The following is a 17382-nucleotide window of genomic DNA, read 5'->3' as shown; positions in this document are numbered from 1 at the left end:
TTTTACCTGCTATGTAGTATTCCATTCTATTAATGTATTAGTTTATTTATCCATACCTTTCTTGACAAATATTGACTTTTTTCCCCACTGTATGCTTTTTATCAATAATGGTGCAATGGATATCCTGTATGTATCACCTTGTATACATGTAATACAGTTTCTTAGTGTAAATATGGTATATATCTAAAAGCAGAGTTGCTCAGTCATAGTGTGTATGTTTTTTTTTTAAATAGATCTTTATTGGAGTATAATTGCTTCACAATACTGTTAGTTTCTGTTGTACAACAAAGTGAATCAGTCATATGCATACATATATCCCCATATCCGCTCCCTCTTGAGCCTCCCTCCCACCCTCCTAATCCCACGTCTCCATGTCATCGCAAAGCACTGAGCTGATCTCCCTGTGCTATGTTGCTGCTTCCCACTAGTTAACTGTTTTACATTTGGTAGATGTTGATGCTATTCTCACTTCACCCCAGCTTCCCCCTCCCTTACCGTGTCCTTAAGTCCATTCTCTATGTCTACGTCTTTATTCCTGCCCTGCCACTAGGTTCATCAGTACCTTTTTTTTTTTTGATTCCATATATATATATATATATTAGCATATGGCATTTGTTTTTCTCCTTCTGACTTATTTCACTCTGTATGACAGACTCTATGTCCATACACCTCACTGCAAATAACTCAGTTTCGTTTCCTTTTATGGCTGAGTAATATTCTATTGTACATATGGGCCATATCTTCTTTATCCATTCATCTGTCGATGGACACTTAGGTTGCTTCCATGTCCTGGCTATTGTAAACAGTGCTGCAATGAACACTGTGGTACATGTCTCTTTTTGAATTATGGTTTGCTCAGGGTATATGCCCAGTAGTGGGATTGCTGGGTCATATGTTAGTGCTATTTTTAGTTTTTTAAGGACTCTCCATACTGTTCTCCATAGTGGCTGTATCAATTTACATTCTCACCAACAGTGCAGGAGGGTTCCTTTTTCACCACACCCTCTCCAGCATTTATTGTTTGTAGATTTTTTGATAATGGCCATTCTGACTGGTGTGAGGTGATAGCTCATTGTAGCTCTGATTTGTATTTCTCTAATAATTAGTGATGCTGAGCATCTTTTCATATGCCTCTTGGCCATCTGTATGTCTTCTTTGGTGAAATGTCTATTTAGATCTTCTGCCCAATTTTTAATTGAATTGTTTGTTCTTCTGATATTGAGCTCCATGATAGCTAAAAGCAGCGTTGCTCACTCATAGTGTATATGTCTTTTTAACTGTACAAGATATTGTCAAATTGTCCTCCAAAGAGGTTGTAGAAATTGCAATCCATTGAGTCCAGAAAACATGGAGTTCCTACTTCTCACTTGGTATTACCAGACTTCTTGATTTTTTCAAATTTAATAGTATGAAATAGTATCTCATTATTTGAAATTGCATTTTATGATTACTAGCATCTTTCCATGAGTTTATTGGCTATTCATGCTTCAATTCCTTTGAAATGCCTTTTTATATTCTTTTTTTTCTTTAATTTCTTTATTTTATTTATTTTTATTTTTGGCTGCATTGGGTCTTTGTTGCTGCATGTGGGCTTTCTCTAGTTGCGGTGAGCGGGGGCTACTCTTCGTGGCGGTGCGCGGGCTTCTCATTGCGGTCGCTTCTCTTGTTGCGGAGCACAGGCTCTAGGCATGTTCGCTTCAGTAGTTGTGGTGCGTGGGCTCAGCAGTTGTGGCTCAGAGGCTCTAGAGAGCAGGCTCAGTAGTTGTGGCGCATGGGCTTAGTTGCTCCGCATCATGTGGGATCTTCCTTGACCAAGGCTCGAACCCATGTCCCCTGCATTGGCAGGCGGATTCTTAACCACTGCGCCACCAGGGAAGCCCCTTTTTATATTCTTTTTTTTTTTTTTTTTTTTTGCAATACACGGGCCTCTCACTGTTGTGGCCTCTCCCGTTGCGGAGCAACAGGCTCCGGACGCGCAGGCTCAGCGGCCATGGCTCACAGGCGCAGCTGCTCCGCAGCATGTAGGATCCTCCCGGACCGGGGCACAAACCCGTGTCCCCTGCATCGGCAGGCGGACTCTCAACCACTGCGCCACCAGGGAAGCCCCTTTTTTATATTCTTTATCCATTTTTCTTTTGGGTTATTTTCTTTCAAATTGATTTAAATCCATGCTTTATGTATTCATGATATCTTTGTTTTATGTGTTGTGAATATATTCTTCTAGTTTGTTGCCTTATTTATGCCTTTATATGTGGTGTCTTTCATTACATAAAATTAAGAATCCTAATGTAGCCAAATTTATCAATCATTTCCTATATAAGCTCTGTTAAAGGCACACTTCTTACATTAGTTGAGTTAGTGACAGAATACATGAAATAGAATAACAAATACAACCAAGTTATTTTAAAGTGCTTGAGTTTTGTAATAGCTATATTGGAAAATAACCTTACATGGGTTTATTTAAAAATGAATAATTTCCTAGAGCTATATCATTTCTACATTGCAACTTGCTGATGATATTCAAGTCCATTTGTACCAGGAGTGACTTTCCTTTTTAAGAAATAGACAATGTATATAGGTAAAAATTAAATAAGATACAAGGATACAATGTACAGCACAGGAAATATAGCCAATATTTTTATAATAACTTTAAGTGGAGTATAATCTATAAAAACACTGAATCATTATGTTGTACACCTAAAATAAATATAGCATTGTAAATCAATTATACTTTAATAAAAATATTTTTATTAAAATGTAATTCACATACTACAAAATTCATCCAAGAAAATAAATATTTTTAAATACAAAAAAGAAAGAAATAGACAAAGTATAAAAACAGAAACAGAGACTCCATCTACATATCCAACAAGTCCACTGCCTGAGTTTATAGTTACTGATTCAAATGACTCAAACTCCAAAGTAAAATAAAAAATATAGAGCTAAGAATATCCCCAAATGTTTCAATAATCATTAAATATTATTTATTAAGCATGCACATGTAATATATTGTGTCACAGCATACAACTATTTATTTGCTCATCCAAATGAAGTAATAGTCTAGAATTAAATAACATCATTTGTCATTTGTATGTAATAATTATAAAGCTACTATATGTAAGTAAATTTCTCACACTTCTGCAAAGGCTCAACTTCAGAAAACATGCTTATTTTCCCAAAGGGGCAAAAATGTAGCCTTGCTCTTTATATATAAATCAGTTTTCAAATATTTTAAAATTCAACCACATAACATATAGAAATTCATGCCAACTGTGGTGTTTAACAATGTACAAATATTATAAACTATACTGTAACTCAAAATATTTAGGACTATACCATCTAAGGATTATTTAACTAAGGACAGGTGAACAATAATCATAATTTCTGTTTTGCAATCATTTTTGTTTTTACTAATTCCAAAAGTAGAACTCTTTAAATAAAAAAACACAGACTTCTAGAATGAATCAAAAGAGTCCTATCCCAGCCAGAATTTTGTAATAAATGTTACTACTTTATCAACAACCAAACTATGGTAGAAACATCATACTCCATATTAATTGCCCAAGAGTCTTCATGAGTATCTAGCATGCTACATCCTGCTTTCAGAACTGCCAGAACACAACAAGTTGAGGGTCACCACCTGGGCTGAGAAGTGACGCCCAACCACCAATACATCTTGTTCAGGATAAAATGAAGTGAAATACCTATGGAAAGTGATTATATCCCTTTGAATTATGCTCCAACCACAGAGTAAAAGAAAATAACTTTTTGGCTTTAGTTTTACAAATACGGCAACTATCGAGCATGCGGTAGAAATGGTTAGAGTTAAGATTATCATGAATAATATGAATGAGACTATTAACACTTTGAGATAAATAAAACATTGCTGATATGGCCAAGCATGACTTCCCTTTAAGCCTATGGAGGTTATAGTAGTAGATGCCCCAATCACTAGGTACAGCAAAGCATTATTTTACTCTGATCTCCTACATTTGAGAGATAATATCAAAAATGAAAAAGTCTCATGAAAACTTGCCATTCTAAGCTACTCTAAAGTTTAAAACTAAAGCTCACCTAACCATCAGAAAAGAAAATATAACTGGTCAGTATTAGGAAGGTCTATCAAGTTGGCAGTGAGCACCAGTGACCAAATTTCAACTTTCTTATCTGATTTCCCACCTTAAATTCTCAAAACCATAAAGTAAATAGATAACGTCAAATCAGCAAACAGGGACAAAACACCTTTCGAGAAAAAAATTTTGGACGAAAATATAAATACAACCTCTCTTCTACTCTGATGAGGCAAGCCAGGTATAACCTCCTGCTCCATTCTGTGATGGGACATTCTACTCATCAGCCTCTACAGACTTTCCGTTCTCCAGTACCACACCTCCTTTGCCAGCAGGGTGAGAACAAAATCAAACTGATTCCAGTGATAAGAAATGAAATCTGAAATGAATTATCACTAAATCAGCATCTTATACCTTCAACATGAGTATTCCATGAGTCTTTAAGAATATAGGCTGCCAATATTGGCACGTTATTTTCTAAAATGCTCCACGATGCCTGACGATAGGAGACTTCACACTTCAAGAAGCGGTTACGTACCTCAGCAACATAACAAGGTCGGCATCACTTGAAAGACGCACCAATCCTGGGGTCCCTTCAGTTCGGATAAATTGGATCTTCTCCCTATTCAAGCAAAGAAACAGCTCAAATATGTGTAGTAGACTTTTGGGACATAACTCAGTACTTTAGGCACCATTTTTCTTTTTAAACAATGGTCACAACATTTTTGGGGGGACTACTATATGGCAGCTACTGTGCCCTAGGAATACACATCCAAGAAAAACGTAGTCCTTGCCTTCAAGGAGGACCTCGCGAGCATGAACATCACCCAGTTCTAACACTGCCAAAAAAATGATTTTATCGCTTTCATCTTTTGCTGCCTAAATACTACTGTGGGTAGCAGCACCATCCAACCAATAAAACTCAGTTTCTGCTTTGAGTTAAAAGCCTTGTTGTGGGCTTGAATCTAAGCAAGTCTGGACCATTCAGGCTGACTCTCTCTTATTCCAAAAAGGGAGTGTGTAGGGATGTTCATTTATTTTCCTGAGGATATACCTCTACATATGTGTAATGAGTACATCCCTACTTGGAAGAAGGTAGTATCTATAAATTATATAGTCAATATAAAAGCATATGGCCCTCTCAAATAACTGAAACCTCAACCATTTTCAGTTACTACAGTTGGTGAAATAGATTGTGCGTATACTTGTGCAAATGTACATATACATACACATATCAAACACAACGATGTGAGTTATCTGGACCATTATTTTATTATAGTTATATGTAACAACACAAGTTTTTGTTTGTTTGACAAGTCATCGTTTTGCTAGTTTCAATTCTTTGTATGAATATAAATTCAGTAAAACTTTTCCTGGTTGCTTCCCCTCATTTACGTCATGCCATTTCAAAGCACACCATATCAATTTTGATAAGATGAGGACAAAAATTAAGAACATAAACTATGGTACTGAAAGCATTACATTTGATAGGAACATAGGGGCCGACACAAGTATACAATTTTACTCTAAGTGCTAAAGACAATATATTCTGATTCCTGTATACTATGAAATAAAATATCAATCTCTGATGTAAGTATTTATTTAGATTTAGTTCTTTTCCACAGAGCATCTTGTTTTCCTATTTGATATTTACACAAAGCTCTAATGAATTTTATATTCCCAAATTTCAAATTCTAATTCAATTGCATGCAGGCTTGAAAGTAATGAGGTGAAAGGCAAGGTTTAATTCTTGAGATGAAAAATTCCCTAATGTACAGAAAAGTCAACTGATATGCTCTTAGCCACACAGCTTACTGGGAATGATAAACAGAGTTTAGTCCTAGGCTTCTTCTGCCTAGATCCATTTTACATAACCTGTTAGCATATGAGGCACCTAATCTTTGATATTACCAACTTTTCTTTTTGGTCCTTTATTACCAGTAGCAATATTACATGTTTTATATAATTTTTATATGATCTAACTTTATATTATGAAATTTTAAATTATAGCTATATTATATATTATATATGCTATATATAGTAGCTAGCTACTGGCAATATAGATACAGATATAGCTATACATATAGATGAATGGCAGACATATATATATATAAAGAAACTATTCAGAAGAGAACGTCCAGCCTCTCCTCTCTGCTTAAGGTTATTTCAGTCTGAAGTCTCAAATCAAGCAGAACATTTTTCCTCGAGTGTTATAATCATATGTCTGAAGCACATGACAGAAACCAAGGCCCATTATCTGGTAAATGGTTTTTTGATAAGAGATGTAGAAGTTAGTTTAAAGAAAGCTAAATTAGAGAAAAGTTATCTTGGAGAAAAAAATGAACTTGACCAAAGAAGTACTCTTATAAGGGTCAGTAACAATATGCTTTGATCTTGAAGAATCAAAAGCTGTCTCCAATAAATACACAGTTTATCTCCTTAGTCTATCACCACAATGAAAGAGGCAAACCGAACACAATGAGAAAAGAAATGGGCTGAGCACTCTCCTCCACTCCTTTAACTGGAACCACACAGAAGGGGTTGAGTGAGGAAAAAGATAGCATGCTCCGGACTGTGGCCTGTGTGTATCCTGTGATAGCCTGTGAATAAGGAACAGATCATAGCTTCCTGAGTCAGAAGGATGACAGGGTGAGGGAAGGAAAGGGAAAGACACCAGAGTAAACATGCCAATTGGGAAACTTTTCATCATTTTCCAGATATTACCTAATGAGGCAGTGAAGGCAACTGGTCTGATTCTTTGGGCCAGAACATACCAGAGGCAGGCTGAGACTAGTTCTCTATGGGCCCAGCTAATTTATCACAATGGCAAGTGATGGGTCATGTGCTTCTGGAACAAGACACTGGAGCATGTTATCTGATGTACATCACACCACTAAGGACTTTATTATATTAATATGCGTTCGTTCAGCAAACATTTTCTGAGTGCCTACTGTGTGCTGGGCATGGTACCACATACTGGGAATCCAACTGGGTGTAAGACACAGCCCCTTCTCAAAGAGTTCATGGTGCAGTGGAAGACAGACAGTCCATGGGCAATTCCAGTATGACATGAAAATATTTAAATTATTCCATTCACTTAACTGAGCTCTGTTTAGGCCTTATACCCACTCTTCTTCTAATAAGTCCTTCATAAAGTTATTTCACATAGAAACAAAGAAGGCATTGGTTTATTGACTGTCAAGAAAGCAGATCAAGGCTGAGGAAGAAAAAGAAGTCAGTAGCTATCCTCAGAAATGTCACCAATCTGTCCTGAAGGGGAAAAAACGGGAACTACTACTCCTCGGTTATCAGGTCCTTGCCCAATATTCTACAGGCCAGTATTTCTTTTCTTTTCTTTGTTTTCTTTTTTGCGGTACAAGGGCCTCTCACTGTTGTGGCTTCTTCCGTTGTGGAGCACAGGCTCCGGACACGCAGGCTCAGCGGCCATGGCTCATGGGCCCAGCCGCTCTGCGGGATGTGGGATCTTCCCGGACCGGGGCACGAACCCGTGTCCCCTGCATCGGCAGGCAGACTCTCAACCACTGCGCCACCAGGGAAGCCCCAGGCCAGTATTTCTTAAACTGGCGTCATTGCCTACTAGAAATCTACAGACATAATCTTGAGTTCTGGGAGAATTTAAAAATGCTGTGTTTTCACTTTGATGATCAAAACTGCTAACATGAGGTAAGCTATTTTGGACAATATAGATGACATTCATGACTCAACATCACTGACTTCACCTCCCATGTTTGCATTTACAAAACACTTGTTGCCAAGTGATCAGAGGTGAACTTTCAGGGTGTTGATGAGCAGGGCCTTGATATTAAATATGGTAACAGTCCCTGTCTGCTCCTCACACACAATTCTTTCACCACTTAAAAAGACAAAACTTTTCTTTGGAAGTATTAATTTGCAAATTAAATGATCATGATGAAGTGAGACAAGGTAATGTATGTATAACTTGCCATAGGCTAAAGAGAAAACAAAATAAATGGACTTAAGAAGTGAATTATGCATTTATGTTAAATAAAGCAAAAAAGATGTTATGGTTTATTCTAAGAACAAAAGTTTTAACACAGTTTAGAAGTAGAAAAGTGGCGGCAGAATCATCACAGGGTACGTTTAATGATATATTTTTCTTCAGTATTGTACTTGGGGGTGCACCATTAAATGAACTGGCTCTTCACATAGATAAAAATAAGCTATTTGTTAAGAAAGAAAAGTGATGACCACAATAATGCCACAGATGCACGATATACCATTCGATGCAAAATCAAAAGAATGGAGTCATAACACAAGTGAAACCAAAAGCATAAATGTATCTTTCCACTGACACTGGTCTCAACATCGGTGATCTGGCTTCTGAAAAACAAAACCTTCTCACGATATCATTAATTCAAATGTTATTTTTTTAGTTTTTACGTAATTTATATTTCTTTTGGTTTTATAGCTTATAAAAGCTGTAAGGATAAGAAGTTTATGCATATTTTATATTTGCACACATTTAAGTTTCATTAAAATAAAAGTGGTTAAAATCACCATTGTAGATCTGCAATGCTTCTTTTCCTTTTAGGATGGAAAATAACAGATTTGGCTCCTAAAAAATTTCCATGAGTCCACCCAGTGTCTGAAATAAACATAACAAGTTTGAGAAACGTTGTTGATGATTCACATGACTCTGATTAGAGGGACATTTGAAAGTTACATTAATATATTTATTCAAGTTTATTTTCTAAATTTATAGAGTTAGAAGGAATCCGTGGCAGTCCTCTAATTTCTTTCTTTACTGCCTACACCGTAATGAAGAAATTCTATTCAATTTTAGTGGTTTATAATGAGAATTAAGATTACATTCAAATAACATTTTATCATTTGACCGTCTCTGCATGGGCATGTTTCTCACTGTGCCCTTTACAGCACATTCCAGCATTTCCTCCACCGCACGTTCTCACACGGCCACTCAGTTATAACTTCAGTTCCTTTTGAATTGTGAGATTCTGGAGGGCAAAAGCTCTTCCTCCTTTATCTTTGTGCCTCCAAGTACCTAGCACTATGCTGTGCATACAAGAAGTGCTCAGTAAAATCAAACCAGGCACATGATCAGTTAACCCCAAAACAGATTTGGCTCCTAACAAACTTCCCTGTGTCCAACTCAGTATTTGGAATAAACTTATATTTATAGCATTTTTTGTTGTGGTGGAGAAAAGAGAATCAGAAAGCTAACATTAGATTATTTACTAAAACAGAACCCACTGTAGGAAGCGCAAAGACAGGTAAAGGCAACCTCTTAATAAGAAAACACAGCTGTTATAACTAAGAGATTTATACAGATCCAGACTGTAGCGTCTACTGTAGTAGACACAGTGACAACCTCAGGAAAACGTCGCTGGCTATTGCTGTCTCTCAGATGCCCATGGCCTTCAGGCCTTGGTAACCACTTCCTCAAATGCCTAGAATCACCCTAGAAGATCAACTCAAGCAGAAGATCATCTGAGGATAAGGAACATAGTCTCAAGACCGGAATTCCCGCAGAAAATATCCTCACTGAAACCAACCAACATTTTGGTGAAATTAAAGTAGGGCACGTGATCAAAAACAATCAGAAGCAGGAATGCCTCTAAACCACAACACTCTCTGGATTGTAGACTCTGCACACACATGGTTCCTGTAGATACAGTTTAGTAAACCTTCAAAAATATATATGTTGTTAAAAACTGCCTTAGGGCAATTTTAGAGAAATGACTTCTCTGATGGTGTAACTTCAAGAAAGTAAAATTAGTACCGATCATTCATATTTCTGATTACAGTCACAGGGCATGGTCTGACTTGAAGGGTAAGAGCCAGGCAGTAGAAAGGTCAACTTTTCTTTCTACTTCCCATTATACAGGTTAGGTTTGGAGATACAGGTTCATTATTATCTCTTGATTCTTATGGACGCACAGAAGTGACATCAATTCGCCATATATGTAGAGGCAATATTTGTTGTAAATGGATATAAATCAACTTTGCGCTAAGAATTCAGAGAGTTACTTAACTCTCTCTCTGCTCGTTTCCTCATCTTGAAGTAAGTATAGTTATACTATCTGCCTCATAGGTTGGTGGAAAGGATTTAATGAACAAATGCAAATAAAATGTTTAGCACAGAACTATTATATAGTAGCATTCAACCATTTTAAGATATTGAGTATATTATAAGATATGCCTCATAATTAGTTATTACTTTTTCAGTGGACAGAATCATCTACTGAAAATAGAGCAAAATAAGATGTCTAGTCATAAACTCCTTTTTTTGTTTCTGTTGTTGGTAAGTTATTTTAACCATGCTATTTACCTTGGTTAATTCCACAAATATCTATTGAGTACTTCTATGACATGCAGTAGATAAGACTCTGACCTCTCCATAAAACTGAAATAATGCTGTGAGTACCAAAGAGATAATACATATGAAGGGTTTACAGTTCTCATAATTCAATGGATAATGGGAAACATTATTCTCAGTAAAGCAAAATTCTATGTAAAGCAAAACCATTTTGGACTCTAAAAAAGGAATTTAGTTATTATACAAAAAACCCCATGTGGTTATAAGACACCTTACCTAAGGCATTCTAACAGCTTGCACTGTAAGCCCATCATTATTCTGAAGAATTAGTATCTAGGGTATATTAGAATGCATAACTGGTGGTTTATATTTTCTTATGAATTATAATAATTTATTATGTATTTGATAACAAATGTTTTAACTGAAAATATATCCAGGAATTGAAACTATGTTATATATGAATATATTTTATTTTAAAATCAATATATATATATAAACAAAAGACCCCAATTGGTTATAATATAAGACATTAGAACGGATAAGTCAGTTAAAGAGCGTGTAAAGGGGTAGACAAGGATAAGGCAGTATTTTTTCCACAGTGATATAAAATGACAAGGTAAGGGAAAAAAGAACTTCAGGCACCAATTTTTGGAAAATAGTACTACAAAAACTAGTAGTTTTCTAGATTTGGCAGTTATTATTTAGAAAACTAAAAACAAAAAGTCCACCCACAACCGAAACAAAAACATAAAATACTTTGGGAAAACCTAGACAAGAAACATTCAGTTCTTAAATAAATAAATAAGAACATTTTATTGTAGGAGATGAAGAGGTTGAACACATGAAAAAAACTGTAGTTGTAGAATAAAAAATGGAAAACTAAATATTCTAATCATATCCAAAGTAATTTAAAAATTTTTTAAAAATCCCCATCAAAATCCCAATGTAATTTAAAAAGTTGAGAACATTATTCAGAATTTCATCTCAATACTCAAAATAATGCTATGTGCTAGAGAATTTTAGCCAAGTTTTCAAAATAAATCATTGTTATGCTATCATTTCCTGAGATCTAAAATAACATACTGGAATATACAAAGATATATAAGTTGTTGTATTTAAAAGATGGATTCTTTATAGATATGATTTTGTGTACTGGAAATGTAGTTACTTGCCCTTTGGGATAAATAGTTTTAGGTGCTATCATTAAGTCCCAAATATACTGCTATGAAATTGATTAATTTACCAAATATTTCTCAAACACCCACTTTATTCAATATAAGATGTGAGGTCCCATGAGGATTAAAAAGATGAGTAAGTTACATATCTTGACTTCATGTAGCTTGTACTTGACTTGGAATAAAGTGTGTAAGAAAACATATGGTAGAAAAATACGAGATGTTTTTAAACATTTTAAGCACAGATGGTAATATTATGCCATTTCTATTGTAAGCTATAAAATTCAGACACATAAGATACCTGATTTTTGGTATAATGGCACCCTGATGGGGCTGCAAGAATGTTTTCTGTAAAATGTGCCCTCAAGGAACAGAGAGTAAGGACTTATTCAATGGGATGTACCCATTTGTATGTAGGGCAATGTGCATGAAATAAGGAGATTTTAACTTTAGCCAAGTAAATTTTTCTGAAGACAGTTTCCATAACTATTTAAACCCACTGCAAAAGAAAAAAAAAATTACATTATTAACATAGAGGGGATGTGTATTTTGTTTGCTTTGTAAGAAATGCTTCTGATTTACTAATAACTTAGAAATTTAAATATAAATGTAAAAATCATACTTCATTGAAAACCATTTTGTGCTATCACAAATGGTAATGCATTCTGCATGACTTTATTATCTCTTGAGTTTGGGAAAAGCATTGAGGCTGGAATCCATACTGATATTTTTCTTTGGTCCACACAGAGTCCACATCTGATGAGCTACTGAAGAAGGATGACATTTTGCTGAACTCTTTTCTTGATAAATGCAACAGAATATAGCAAAAATCAATAGTGGAACAGACATACCTAAAACATGGTTATTCTTCATGTAAGAAAATGGTTTGAAAACCCTGATTGAATCATTTGTTAGCCAGAAAATACAAGGCTTCAGAATAAATATCCAGTGGATGAACATATTCATAATTTGGGAAATCTTGAAAAGTTATATGAAGGAACTTTATTTATGGGAAAGTGGTTTAACAAATACCTGGGTGTAATACTTAAAGAGAATCTAAACTAATCTTGGCTATGAGGGTTTTTCTTTTGGGCCTCTTTTATCTTCAGTGATTGTATAGTTATTTAAAAATTAATCGTTACAAGATTCCACGCATGGAAAATGTGAAAACTACACATTTACAGGATGTACATGTCAAAAGCCTATACACGACTACATCTTGGCATATCCATTCACATAAAACATCAGCAGCAATTATTCCTTCTGCAGAAGCCGTAGAATAGGTATCAGGGACTAAGAATCTGTGTTCCTTACTGTCCTAGGTAGCAATATCTCAAACCTCTCATTAGATCTACGAGAAGGTTATTGCCTGAGAAGGTGTTTTAATTCAAATTTGGATGGCTTCTAAAATGTTATGTCAATGACTTTGCCATGATGTTTGGCCTTCAGTAATTTGTACTGAACCTTGAGCCAGAAGGCTCAGTCCTCTGTGCAGGCATGGAGCAGTGAAGGCTGGTTTCATCACATACATGTACACAATTTTAGAACAAAGCTTCCTGTAGGACACAGTATAAGCACAACACTAGAAAACCTTCCTACACAGAAGTTAATTATGGAACTCAAGGTACCCTTTCTATATTTTAACTATGTCCACAGAATCACACGATGCCATTTATGCATATGATCGGTCTTAGGGATAATGGTATTGAGAATCAGTACAATTAGGGGTAAATTACTTTAAACTGAGTCCTTGTAATACAATAAAGAAGTGAAGGACAGATTACTAATACAATATTACTTTAAATTTGTTGTATGCTTTCTATTGCTTACGTTGTACCAGGGGCTGTAAATACATTATCACATTTAATCTTCAAAAGGACACTGCAAGTTAGAAATTCCTATCACCATTTTACAGATGGGGAAACTAAGAGTTGGAGGGGTTAAATGCCTCATTCAAAGTCTGGTGAGTAAACTGCAGAGCCAGAATTCAAACCAGGTCTGTTTGACCCCAAACCTGAACTCTTAAGATCTATATTCTACTACTTTCTAAGTGTCATTATTAATGCTGGTCTCCCAGTTGGGAGACAGACCAGAACTCTCCAAATAACACTATGTGGTGTCAATAAATTATTTTAATCAGGTGTTTAAAAAAATTCAGGAATTATGCTTATGCAAACTTTTCATAGGAAAATAATAGTTTCAATGCAGTTTTCCTGTTACATAAATAGGAAAGTTTGTCATGTCGGTTCCAGACATCTGAGAGACCAGTAAACAAATTAGGAGACGACGATGAGACAGAGCTAGGCAGGTCATAACAGGAAAATGCATAAAGATTGGCAAAGGGAAATTTATGCTATTTTGACCAAGTAGATCAGATGTTAACTGAGATTAATATTTCCAGCCCAATAGTAAATGCAGAAAAACTCATCTGTTAGAAAACTGGACAAGAAATAAGTTAGAAATTTTGAACACTGGAATTTGTTTTATGAAAGCCAGCTTTTGGGAACTTTAACTTTTTATTTCATAAAATTCTGTATTGCTTGATAATTTCACAATGGATGCACTATTTTTAAAATGAAAACAAAATTAAGAGCATAATTTTAGCAATAACAAAATTCTAGGGCTCTTAAAATGGGATTATGGGAAGAAATAAAAGGTCAGAGTCTGCGTTTGCTTCTATTCTGGTGAACCCTGAGAGACGTATTCATTTTACTTTTTTTTTTTTTTTTTTGCGGTACTCTGACCTGTCACTGTTGTGGCCTCTCCCGTTGCGGAGCACAGGCTCTGGACACGCAGGCTCAGCGGCCATGGCTCACGGGCCTAGCGGCTCCACGGCATGTGGGATCTTCCCAGACCAGGGCACGAACCCATGTCCCTTGCATCGGCAGGCGGACTCTCAACCACTGCGCCACCAGGGAAGCCCCTCATTTACCTTTTGTAGCTCAGAATTTCTTGACTTCCAAGTTATTGATTTACCAGTGACATAAAATAGGAAATGGCCCAATTTATCCAGAAGAGGAAAAAAAGGTATCATAGATCACATCCGCATGGGAAGGAAATTTTTTTAGGAAGCACTCAAGGAGGAATTGACCTAGAGCCCAAAATAATTATCACTGATGTCTGAGGAAAGCTGGACTAGTAGGGAGTAGATTTACTGGTTGATTCCAATAGTCACACAAAAGGGGAATTCTTAACTCAATTCAGTTTCATGGTACTTAGCTCCTTGTTCATAATACAATGTTGTACACCAAAAAGTTTATTCAATTTGTATACATCACATTCATCTGTAAAATATGCTTAAAAGGTTGTTTTTTAAATGAATACAGTTTTTTAAATGAATACATTTGTCTTTGGATAAAATATTAGAGCATTTTATTTTAATGTTATAAAGCTTTTTAGTAGGATTACTGTCTTTCACTGAGAACCAAGAGTAGGATATACTAATCCAACGGAACTTGATCCATTTGATGGAGGTGGTACTGCCTTCTGGATGTTGAGTTTTCTGAGCAAACCTCTTCTGAGGTTAAAAAAAAAAAAAAAGAGGACAACTTGGTAGCATGCACATTTGCTTGATAGATGAAGTTAGAAGAAGTGGTGATTTGAAAACAGCAGTTGAAAGCAAAAGCCACATCCCAATGCACGAAAAACCATAGCCATTCTACAGCAAAAGATACACAAGGCGGGTCTCAAGGAGGAGAAAGCTGTATATGGATACAAACTAAACAAACTGTTTGCTATCCTCTGGATAGCAAGGAATCGCAAGCAAAACAAGAAAATCACACAGCACAGAGGTGTACCTACTTGAATCTCCCAAGGGCTGATGCTTATTTCCTCATTATGTTATGGAGAAAATAAGAAGGGATATTTCCTTTAAGTGGCTGTACCATAGGTGATGAACAGTGTACACAGAGCTCGGGATATGAATATAGGTCCACAGTTAGCTTTGACACACAATCAGTGGCTCCATTCCATGCATAAACGTCTTATCAAATGTATCACTGAAATATGAGATTGAAGAACCCCAGCGAGTTCCCCGCCCCTTCATTTGTGGGAATGCTCCTTACAATGCAGTTTTTAACTATATGAAACAGGGTGTTCCTTTAGATGTACAAACTTCCCCATTATGTTGTTATGATAAGCAAAATGCTAAACTATCAACAGCTTTTCAGACTAAAAGCACACTGTGACACACACTCTGTGTAAGAGGAACAGCATTATCTCATTGATGTAAGTTCCTGCTTCTTTCTACTTGTCATGACCGCTCATGCTTTCTATGGTCAAATTCTATAGCTATAGAAAGAGTAAAAGGAAATTTATAAATAAGTTTTGAAATAAGATGGAAACTTATTTTAAAACCTATCAAATAATATCTTAGCAATAGACTACCACGTGAGATTGTACTTAACTGAGGACCCCGGGTGTCATTAAAAAGTAAATATCTTCAACAATCTTTAGGAGATTAGAGCCTTTTAAGACTCTAAAAAGCAGAAAGGAAAACAAAAATAAAACTGGAAGCTACCAAAGGGGCCTGCAGCTTTTTCTTCTTCAGGATTGGTTAACGATCTCTTAAGTCATTAAAGAAAAATGATGTTAGGGCTTCCCTGGCAGCACAGTGGTTAAGAGTCCCCCTGCTGATGCAGGGGACACGGGTTCGTGCCCCGGTCCGGGAAGATCCCACATGCTGCAGAGCGGCTGGGCCCGTGAGCCATGGCCGCTGAGCCTGCGCGTCCGGAGCCTGTGCTCCGCAACGGGAGAGGCCACGACAGTGAGAGGCCTTAGTACTGCAAAAAAAAAAAAAAAAAAAAAAAGGATAATGATGTTACATGCCTTGTTCAGGTAGACTATATCATCTTATTTCTCTGATGAGAGAGATCTGAAGATATGTTAAATTAATAATAATGTGGAGGTGCAGAGCAAAAGTAGAAAACTTCTTGAGTTCCCTTTTTCTTGCTTTTTGCTGCGGCACGGTTCTTTCAGAGGAACAGATATTGACTAGACGTGGGGGGAGGAGGGGTTGTGGCTGAAGTTGGTAACAAAGAGAGAAAATAGAGTTCTCCTTATTTTGTGCTTTGCGAAAGAGCAGGGATTTTGTTTGTATGTTTGTTTCTTTTGTTTTTCAGCCCAGAACCTCTAAGATCTCTCGTTAGAAAACTGAGGGGCTCATTTCTGCAACGTTATTTTTACAGAAGACTCTCTAGAGGACCATGAGTTGCTGAGTAGATGCTATAATATACAAATATACAAAACTAAAGCTTATATAATTTTTATAATTTTTCCTGACTGAGAACAGCACGCTTACCAAGTTGGGGAAAACACTGAAACCTGAGTTAGATGTTAACTCTGTGAAACCAGGAGTTCTGTATAAGCAATGTTTGTACTATCATACTTGAAATTATGTGTACTTCTAGCCTGTAGAAACTTTAGAAAGTAATGATGATTTTAAAGATATGAGGGACTAAGAACATCATAAGAAGGATATCTGGTAAATTATATTTCATATAAACATATACCTACATTTCATATTTCATATCGACATATACCTACATTTACTATATATGCAAAGTGCTATTCTAGATATTTCAGCAGTGAGGAAGGAGAAATAATGAGGAGTTGGATGAGATCCCTACTTGCAAGGAGCTTATAACCTAATTGGAAAATTAAGCATGAGGACTTGAAAACTCAAATTAAATCACAAAAGTCACATAACCAAAATAATAGGAGGGACAACTTGATACATAATTAATGATCAAATTAGTGTCTAGACCAGAGGTTATGACACCTGGATGGGCCACTGGAATTACACGGTGAGTTTTTTTTT

The 17382-nt window shown here is 36.1% G+C and overlaps 1 protein-coding gene across 9 annotated transcripts in view; it reads right to left on the bottom strand.

Moving 5' to 3' along the window:
* HECW2 (HECT, C2 and WW domain containing E3 ubiquitin protein ligase 2) overlaps nucleotides 1-17382 on the bottom strand; it is a 414407-nt gene that overhangs the window by 59543 nt on the left and 337482 nt on the right. For all 9 annotated transcript variants that reach the window (XM_027125303.1, XM_027125331.1, XM_027125328.1 and 6 more), the window contains one exon: nucleotides 4609-4692. In XM_027125303.1, coding sequence (XP_026981104.1) covers nucleotides 4609-4692 — 84 coding nt within the window. The remainder of the gene's footprint in view (nucleotides 1-4608; nucleotides 4693-17382) is intronic.

Source organism: Aethalodelphis obliquidens, unplaced genomic scaffold (genome assembly GCF_003676395.1).
Source record: "Aethalodelphis obliquidens isolate GAN/ISIS:26980383/991018 unplaced genomic scaffold, ASM367639v1 scaffold2, whole genome shotgun sequence".
Classification (NCBI taxonomy): Eukaryota; Metazoa; Chordata; class Mammalia; order Artiodactyla; family Delphinidae; genus Aethalodelphis; species Aethalodelphis obliquidens.
Note: the sequence above shows the minus strand (reverse complement) of the source record. Positions and strands in the feature narration are given on the sequence as shown.